Genomic DNA, 10,692 nt, shown 5'->3' with positions numbered 1-10,692 from the left:
GTAATAGGTAATTTAAACAATCCATGAAACCAAAACCCTGGAACCTCTGTGCTAGAATACCCACAGCATTATGCTGTTTTATCAGTTGAAGGATGGCATTAATGTTTTGCAAGGCCAAAATGCCAGTTCAATAAATACATTACTTTTTCTTGTTCTTTTTATATTTATATATATATATTTATATATATATATATAAAACACATATATTTTACACACCCCATAGCAGTATGGGAAATAAAAGATCCTTCTACAAAAAGAAGATGTTAAGTTAATGTACAAAATAAAGCTTTAGTGTTTAAAAAAACCCATCTGGGCAAGAAAGTCTTATACCAGTTAGTAGTGCTAGCACTTCTTTGCTTGAAAGGCCCAGATAAAGCAAGGAATTGAGAAGATATATTATCAGATGAATGTTATCTGCTTTCCCTTTTTTGATATTGCACTTCAAAAACCTTCTTTTGTCAGGAAGGATTCTGTAGATCCAAAAGAACAGAAGCCATTGCTGCGAGGACAGAGACAATGAAAGGTGATGCTATGGTGCTTTCAAGGGCACAACTTTTGAGATGATGGTGGAATACAAGGTCTGGGTGTGGCTGTTGGTCCACCTGGTTTGAGAACCAAATCGATGGGTTGACAGAGATGAGTCCATTTGTTATTCTCATATCAGAAGGCATGGTGGTTGTGCTAGAAAAGAACACGTGAAGAAAATATTATTCATTTAACTCTATTCATGTGAGTTGGAAAAAGTAGCTAATATTTCAGATATTCATCACATTTTGATAAAAACTGATACAAAGTCAAATAAATAAAGAGTCTCACTAACTTTTTGAAGAAAAATAATTACTTTTTCCCTCACAGTTGTCACGGGAAAGGAGCAATATAAGAAATAACATTTTTTATGTTTAAGATAGAAATAAACAATACATTCTACTGTGGTAATGGAAAAAGTCATCTTTTAGTTGAACTCAACTCCTGCTGACTGAGATAGTTTTCTGGCAACAGTGGGCAAGGTTTTTGGGCTGCTTCTTTCAGCAGGTTTTTCTGCCCACCTGATGTTATCTACAGATCTGGTTTTGCTAGTGGTTCAAATCAAGTCCATTTATGTTCTAATCAGGTTTGATGTTGCCTAGTTGTTTTTGAGACCAATGAAACTCTGCTAGATTTTGCCTTCTGCCTGGCATGAAATAATCTTCATTTGCATAATGGTGGTATATTTTTTAACTCCATAAATAAACTCTTTAACAATCTTTAATAGCAGTTGCTGTATCCTGGTAGTGTTTACTTGAATAATAGTCCCTTCCCCTCAACAATTACACCTGTATGTTAAACTACAAGAGGGATACGGGAAAGATTTGAAGAATGCATTTGGGAGACACTTCAGAGTAAAAAGATGAATTAAGAAACAAGATAGGTCATAAAAAGAAATAAAACAGAGCAAAAGGCTCAGAGTTTTCTCTTTTGCAAATTCATCTGAAAATTATATAGTTACGGTTAGGATATTGACTACTTGGCATTTCCAATGGAAAGTGGATTGGTTCGAGGTTTTGCCCAAGAAAACACCTAGTTTTCTTAGCATAGCTTTTTAAACTTCTGGTGATATCTAAAACTATCATGTGGGGTCACTAACATTATTATTTTTGAGATAGATAAAAAGGACCCCATACCTTTCAATAGACGACAGGCAGGTCTGTCTGTTTAAGGTTTGTTCTTACTGAAATAACATTCTTTGCTGTGATTCCCCCCTCCCCCCACTTTAGCTAGATTATGAAAATGAAAATACCACATATTTAAAAGATAGTCTCTACTGAGAAAAACTGGTGCTTAGATTTACTGTTTCAGACAACTGCAGAGGGGTGAATGCCTTGAAAAATCTAATAACCTTTGAAGCATATGCTTGGAATGATTATTCCATCTCCAATCTAATGAATTAAAGATGTGAGAAGTTTTTTTTTTTTAATTTGGCAACAAGAATTTCATCCTTATTAAAAACAATCTGTCAGGAAATGATAGATCATTCATTCTTTGCAATAAAAAGCAAAACAATTCTGAAGTTGCTACAACTGCTCAGAGTGATGTGGCTGAAAAATATGGATTTTCATGAAATGCGTGTGTGGTCCTGAGACAATGTATAACAACATTAACTCTCCCTTTTGCCCTCTTTCCCACCTCCCAAAAATGCTTTGATTCTGTTTGTAACATTTTGGGAACATCTCTTCATAATACCATTTACTATGACTTATCACCACAGTCGATCCAGTGTCTTCTGAAGAATCAACCCCATTTTTCATCCATGTCTCTGCTTTGAGAGTAGACTCTTTTTGTATGTATCATTTATTCTGCCAATTTTTCTCAGCTAGCCAAGGCAGAAGGTTAGCTGGATAGGCACAAAGTCTGGATAGTTAAGACTGTCATGGAAAATGTCTACATCCCTAACTGCATTCCCTAACTGGCTGACATCTCTGAGAGGCACCAACTGAGCAAGTCTCATCCCTAAGCAGACACAAAATCTATTTGACTATGAAGTTATTTAAGGCTAGTTAATTAATATGAAGCTAAATGACTATTTGGAAACAAAAATTGAAATAAACTCCAAATTCTGCTATTGTAGCAGGAGTTCTGTTCATTGATCTCTTACCTTTCTCTTATGTGGCAGTTAAGAAGTATTCCCCTGTCTTAGTTGTGTATATTAGTTGTGCATCACACTTTAGGTAAAAAGCAAATTTGATAAAAAGCCAATTTTCAAGAGCACATTCTCTTCTTGTTCCTTGCTCAGAAGTATTTAAATGGGACAGAACCTTGAAGAAACAATGTATTCTTCTCCTCTTAGATTATTAGGAAGTAACATTTCAAATAATCTAAGAGAGTTGACCTCAACCACAAATCTTATAACCACTTTTGGTGCAGCTGAACTTTCCTATTCTTAGGGCTAACCCCATCCTTTACCATTTGACAGAATAACAGAAAGGAGTAGGAAGTGGGTTCATGATCAAATAAGCAGACAGACAGAAAACTATAAACCTTTATTCCTGGAAAAAAGGCCACTGAACCTGCAGGGTCAAGTAGATTAATTAACTGGTCAGGTGAAAAAGAAGACAGAGCTTCCACATATTTACTAGCTGTACAAAAGAGATAATTTTATTAGATGTAAGCTATACAAAAATTTATAGCTATATCGCTGTTGAGGGTGCCTTTGCCTGTGTTTTACTTGTGCACTGTGGTTAGGATTAACCCTAATCCTAACTTGCAATATCAGAGTAGGCTTAGAAGACACACCTATCAAAAACTAAGCAATTATTTATATTTATTAAACCAGGCCAAACAATCTAGAAAGTGGCTAAATTAAAGTATAAACAGCTTCAAACTACGGGAGAACCCTCAAGTCTCCTAGTCAATTCTGCTAGAAAAATAGGATTCCTGTAGCTAGTCAACAGTGGCAAACCTCTTCAATCTTGTTTGAGGTTCACTTAGGATTATTGAAACAAATATTATCTGCACACTTAAATTTATATAAAGAACAATTACACAGCAGAGAATTCAAAGAAAGAATGAAAACCTTTTTAATATCCATTACAGGTAATAAACTTCAATAAAATTGCTTTGTTGATGTTGCTGCTAGAAAAATAGGATTCCTCCAGCTTCCCCCTACAAACACAACTAGGTGTTCAACAAAAAAAGTAAGAGATTTATATATTGTTCTGTGGAACATCTAGGACAGTGGTCCCCAACCCCCGGTCCGTGGACCAGTTCCGGGCTGCGGCATGCCAGCAATTGGTCCACACAAACTAGCAAAACCCCATCCGTGGGATGCAGGCAGCACACAAAACCACGCACCTTCCGGTCCGTGGAAAAACCTCTCTCCACAGAACTGGTCCCTGGTGCTCAAAAGGTGGGGGACCCCAATCTAGGAAATGAAACTTGAAAATATGGAGAACACAAATGGAGTGATTTCTATTTATAAATTAAATGATCCATCAGAATTTTTGGTAACAAGTGGTCTTCTGCAGCCTACTTGTCACCTACTGTTTTTCATTAGCACTGTTAAACATGCATATGGATCTTATATAGAGAGAGATTATCTTCTTTGGTGGACTCAAGAAACATAGAACAACCACAGAATAAAGATACTATTTGCCAGCATCTAAGAAGATTAGATGTCCCTAAACATTTGCACAACTTAGGACATTTTGCAGGCAAACATAATCAACAGCTCATAGAAGAGAAGGAAAAGATGTGTTTGTATAGATTTGCTCAATTTATTTAGTCTGCAACAAAGATGAATGAAAAGGCACTATGTTGACCTATTTCAGGAAAAGAAATCTTGTTTCACTGTAAAAACTAACAACTTAATTACAGCAAAACTTTCACCAATTAGTACTGCCACCACCACTACCACCAATAAAAAAATGTTATTCAAAATGCAGAAGGCAGAAAACCTGCAGAAGAAAGAAACCCGTATCTTGCTAGGAACTTGATTTCAAACCATATGAAACTATAGTGTGGGGGACTCCTGTCACCTGCCATATGCATTCAATTATTTGCATTTCAAAACTACAGTAAGGAATGCATTACTGCAGTAGCTTGGGTAAGCAACTTAGGAGGGACCAGAAAAATTGATCAAGATTACACAGGCCAAATGGAAGTGTCATCAAAGCTCAGCTTGGACTTTGTTCTTTATTTTATTTATTCTTTATTTTGTCTAACAAAACCCAAAGCAGGCAGTTGTGGTCCTGAAAATTTTGAGAATCCTTAAGTTATACAGATCAAAATTTAATTTTTAAAATGCTGATTTATTGCCCAGATCTAACTGAAATGATATCATTTTTATTCATTGGAAGAGGTTTTTTTTACACATATTTATTTAGAAAATGCTCTAATAGTAGGAAAGGTGGAAGGAAAGAAAAGAGGACAACCAATAGCAAGGTGGATAGGCTGAGTTATAGTGGTGATGAGTGTACCACTGAAGGCCTGAAGGACCACGTTAGGGACAGATTATTGTGGAGAACTTTTATCTGTGTGGTCACTAAGATTTGATGGCACACAATCACTCATTCAATCAATCAATCAATTTGGCACCATGCAACTTATTTCACATAGTTGCATATCCAGTTGCCATACTTGCAAGACACTTGATAGCCCCAGAGGATGAAGCATTGTAGTGAAATACGTGAAGCAGTTCTCCATGTCTTGAAAGAATATAGGTCCCATTCTTTTAATCATCTTTTCTTCTTGTTGGAAGAGACAAGATGCAACATTCTGAAGCATCATGCTTTAAACCCTGTAAAAACCCTACTACTGAAATTTAAACATATGTTTCAACTCACTGTATCTATTTCACACAATTATGAGTTCTGTATTGCTTTTCTTTTCCCCATAGTATACTGATTTCCTTTCTGGAAAATGTGAATCAGTTTTAAATTAATTATGTTTAAACTATAAGGCTATTAATATGTAAACAGATCAGAGCCCTCCTCCCACAATTATACATGACTTTGGGAACATGTAAAAAGAGTATCTGGGGATAAAGCACTTTTTGGATTCAAAATCATAAATAAATTATTATGATAGTAAATGAAAGGAATGAAGTTATCTAACTATTGCTGGGTAGGCCAGGCTTTTAGTATGCAATACTAATAGAGAAGGGATAGAGAAAGGCTTTCATGAGGGTCACTTTACGATATCTGAATGTTTCCTCATTTTTCCAATTCCTAAACATTCATAGGAATCTTTCCTAACTGAATAAGCAATATTTTAAAACAAGAAGTATAGGATGATTCAGAATTGGAACAAAAACTAAAGTCAGACTGAGTAAATTGCTTACTCTGGAGACAAAATAATGGGGGGGGGAATCTACTGGCATGATTTTTACTGAAATTTTACTGAGACCTCACAATTCAAACATATTTGTTTACAAGGTTTAAGTAATATATTTATTTAGAAGTTTTAATTAATATATTTGGCATGCCTTGACTATTAACATAAGGCAAAAAATCTCAAGTAAAAGCCTTCCATGGAAAGAGAGATTTAGACATTGTCAGTTTATGCTCTTGCATTATTTACCTGCATGTTTTATCTACATTTATCACATCTATGAGGAAACTATCAGGGCTTCCAAGATCAGATGCTGGACCACTTGCCCAGGTGCAGCCTCATGAGCCTGGGCAGGATTGTGCTGGTACAACTGAGATGTAGATATGATCCTTTTCCAGTAGTTGAAACTACTGGTAAAGGATCATAGTTGAACTCCAGCAAAGTTCCATGGTGTTTTGCCATGGAACGCATATATGTACATATAATTTACAGGGTACTCATAAGATTACATAATGAAACTTGGTTGTGGTGAGGGTGTTTTTCCTAATTCTCTTCTGCTCACATCATTGTATTTTTTAAAACATCCCAGAATAAAGCAACGGGTACACTTCCACATTGTTGCCAACACATCTACATGGATGTGACCATGAAGTCACCAAGAGTCAACCCTGACCTGAAGAAGACCTTACTTATTATGCAATAATTAGAATGGTAAGGTAGTCATTTATCTTATAAAAGGCTCATCCAGTCTTTCATAGCATTGCCGCTCTCCTCTCCCATGACAAGTGCTGTATTCATGTTGGAATATAATGAGCCATACCTCTCCTAGGGCTTTCGGCTAATGGAGAAACAGTCTCATCTATTCATTTGGATGCCATTACACATGATCTTGAGCAATTTTGAAACAGGGATCTACATCAGTAGTACAAATTCCTATTGACTTCCATTCCTTTGGGAAGGCATAATCTATTTTAAAGGCCAAAAATGCCCCTTTGCCAAAGTTAAAGGCATCCCAAGTGATGTACCAGCTTTTTTCATGATGTCACCTTGTCACTGTGGGCTCTGGATTCCCAAAATATAAGGAAAACATTTGCAAACCCTCGACAGAATAAAAATGTCCATGTCCCTCTCTGAAGCGCTTGTTCTACAGGTGGGAAGCAAACTAAGATAAGCACACCCCATTTTGAAACTGGAGCTGCACTTTTTCCACCTTGTACTTGTTTCAGATTACGGAGTATCTTGCACAATTATACTACGAGAACTGAGAAATTTATGGAGCATAGATATTGAGCTGAAATGTTCAAGAAATGAGTAAGTTTCAATATGACATCTAAAACTTCTGGCATATCATTGGGCAATCATATCCAAAAATAAATCTGAAGCCCAATCTTTGTGCCCAATCCTGTGTAGTCATTAATTCTGTACAGGTGAGGGCTCAAAGGGTATTTGGTAAAGGAAACAGGCAAGTTGCAGCATCTCTCTGTTCCCAACAACTCTGAAGTCCTTTGCTTATTGAGCATGAAGAACTGAAGGGCTGATAAATAAGCATGATTAGATGAAATATTGAATCAACTTGGTATGACCAAAAATGCTGATGAGACAGAGCTCCGAAAAACAGGGAAGTTTGCAAGTATGGAGGACTAGTATTAATCAGGTCTTGTCATTTACACACCAATGTGTAAAACTTAAACCTGATGCAGAACCAGGGCAGATTTTTTAAATAAATTAACACAAACACATGTATACACCTCCCCGTTCCTCTTTGATAGAAACCTCACGCTTCATGGCTTTTGGGGGGGAAGCGGGAGTACACAAAAACAGCACAGTTCATGAGTTCACAATAGCAAAATTCACCTTTCAGGATCAACTTGATATACTTAAATATTCATTTAACAGACAGTTCTGCTTTGTATCATTGCACTGTCTGAAAAGGAAGGGCAAAATGTCTGAAATTCTAGCACAATTGATAAGAGCTACTATTTGTGGCTACAATTAGCGCAGTTTATTGCAGTTGCCTTTAATCACTCCTTGTACATGTATTACAGCTCGCTCTCTCTCTCTCTCTCTCTCTCTCTCTCTCTCTCTCTCTCTCTCTCTCTCTCTCTCTCTCTCTCTCTCTCTCTCTCTCTCTCTCCTCCCTCCCCTCCCCTCCTATGTGTGTGTGCATAAATGTTTAGGCTGAAAGAAATGCCAAAGCACTTTGATCGTTAGCAATGATTTTGTTTTCCTTAGGTATTGAGTATCTATTGTCCACATACTACAGAAATGTCATTTTTTGCATTCTTATCCTTTCAAGTGGAGAGCACACATGCTGGGAAAGAAAGAAAACTTTGCTTCTGAGACTTAAGAAACAGGAGTACAAAAATTAAAGCCTTCAGCTTTACAGGAAGCTGGGGGCAGACATCAATTATTATTTACCTGTCCATATAAATTGAGTTACAATTGAGAGTTTTTATGCTCTGTTTATTGTCTTGTCTTCTTTTCCCTGATCTTACACATACAGCAACAAAGGTTATAAGGAGCGGTTGAGACTCTAAAAACAATTTATATTTGTAGAGTTTCTTTCACATTTTATATCCCTGTCATAAATTAAGGAGATTAACTTGCAAGGGTTTTCAATGTGGGCCTAAGAAGTCTTGTCCTTTCAGAGTAGCATGAATGACAGTGTTACTGGAAATAAGCACATAATACTTACCCTTCTTCTATCCGAACCCATAGATCATTGAATTGCCTTTGGCGGTGGATTTTATATTGTTTCTTGTGCCAGTTTTTCTGCCGTCCAAATTCTTCTAGCTGGCTGATGCTATCTGGTAACAGAAGGTGTGGAGGAAGGCTATCTTCTTCACTGGCATGAGGAGGTGCTGAAGATGAAGACAACTGAACATGCTCAATGACAAAGGGAGCAGCTGTTGCAGAGGAAGGGTGATATCTGCTTGCCTTGGAACTGCAAAATAAGTAGATTCATTGAGAAGTGATGTGTGAAATAGGACACAGAAATTCAGATATTAAACACAACCTCTGCTTTTCTGAGGTCTCTTAAACTTTGACCACATAGCTTTATTGCATCAAATAATGCACTTATACCATGCACTGTCCTCCTTACTGCACCTGTAATCCACATAGATACATATTAATTCAAAGTTTAAGAGACAACAAAAGAGGCAGTACATCCATCTGAGGAAATGTAGACAGATAAGAATGCTTGAAATGTTTGTGTACAGTGGCTATGATAAAGGGGAAAAGTCACACTTGAAGACTCTGTTGGTTGGTCTTCTGCATGTTCCCCCAAGGAGTAAGACTTTCATTCAACAAGACTTCCATCCTAGCACAATATAGTATCTCCTTTATGAGGTTAAAAAACATACTTAGGGAAACAGATAGTCTATGATTTACAACCCTTCATTTAATGACCATTCGAACTTACAATGGCACTCAAAAAACTGACAATCACTCCTTGCACTTACGACTTTGACAGCATCCATACGAGCATGTGATCAAAATTTGGGCGCTTGGCAACCACCTTTTATTTAGAACACTTGCAGCATCCTGGGTTCACCTGATCACTATTTGTGACCTTCCCAGCCAGCTTCTGAGAAGCAAAGTCAATGGGCGAAGTCAGATTCACTTAACGACCACAGGACTAATTTAACTGAAGTGATTCACCTAAGAACTATTAAAACAACTCGTAAAATTGGACAACATTTACTTAATAACCACCACTTAACAATTAAAATTCTGGTCTCAACTGTAGTCATAACTTGAGGACTACCAATAATGAGTTCTTCCCCCACTTATCTTCAAATATCCACAGTATAATCGTATAAGAATTGTATTTATACAATAAATAACGAACTCAAGATACTATTTAGGAGTCATTATCTTCCATAGATGCTGGGCCAGTTCCCTGAAATTACTGTCCATTAAAATACGAATATCATTTTTATTTTGATAGCAAGATTTCTTTCTCTCTTTTTTTAAGAGGGCATTTTTATATGGATTACAATGAGGAATTATTTTTATTGTCATAAACTCACGCTTCCAAAAGTGTTATTTTGAGACTATATAGGAATTTATTTTCAACATAATTTGACACAAATTGTAAATAGCCTGGGCTCCTTAGTACTTATTCATCTCTTCTTCAAAGTGTTTTCTTTCAGTAGATATGTTTTGTCTTGTCTTTGAAAATATTCATTTACTGACAAGAGACCTTGGATGGCAGCTTTATAAATATATCCTGAGCTGCATTACCTTATTAGAGATGTTTCTGCACCAAGCAGCAACATTATAGGAGAAATTGACAGCAAATATAAAGCAGCCACTTAACCCATAATGTATCAACCTATAAATTTAACATTTAGTTATTTTGCACTTTTGTGCTTTGATCCTTGCAATATTCAGGAACAAGTAAAAATTAAGTGCATTGGATATACCGTAGTAATGACATGGCAAGGCAGCTTCTACACAACGTACAACATTCTTGGACATGAATAGAACTGCCTCTTTTCATTAGATTTTTTTATAGCTTTGAATGGATGGATATATAACTATATTATATATTTAGATAAAGGACTTTGAAGAAACAGGATACAAAGGGTATTGGTGCTTTAGAACTTTGGTGTTGGAGAATACCACAGTAGACAAGAAAACAAACAAATCAATCACTGAACTGCTCAACCCAGCATTCTAATTATGCCAAAACCTAGCTCTCTGGTGAAGGCTGTAATGTCAACAAAGGTAGAAGGAAAGAGATGAGGAAGACCAGCAGCAAATTACAGCTGTGATAGATGTACTGCTGGAAGAACTGAAGGGCTACTGGAAACAGATACTCCTAGAAAAAAAATCTCTGTGGTCACTAAGAGTTGACTGCCTGCCTGCCTGCCTGCCTAC

At 36.6% G+C, this 10,692-nt stretch overlaps 1 protein-coding gene across 1 annotated transcript in view; it reads right to left on the bottom strand.

The window, feature by feature from the left end:
* Nucleotides 1–458: 458 nt before the first annotated feature.
* Nucleotides 459–10,692, bottom strand: part of TRABD2B (TraB domain containing 2B) — a 212,549-nt gene continuing 202,315 nt past the window's right edge. The window contains 2 exon segments of the mRNA XM_029283451.1: nt 459–681; nt 8,501–8,719. Coding sequence (XP_029139284.1) covers nt 459–681; nt 8,501–8,719 — 442 coding nt within the window.

This window comes from Protobothrops mucrosquamatus, unplaced genomic scaffold (assembly GCF_001527695.2).
Source record: "Protobothrops mucrosquamatus isolate PMUCROS unplaced genomic scaffold, P.Mucros_1.0 scaffold95, whole genome shotgun sequence".
Classification (NCBI taxonomy): Eukaryota; Metazoa; Chordata; class Lepidosauria; order Squamata; family Viperidae; genus Protobothrops; species Protobothrops mucrosquamatus.
This window is presented reverse-complemented; position numbering and strand designations above follow the sequence as displayed.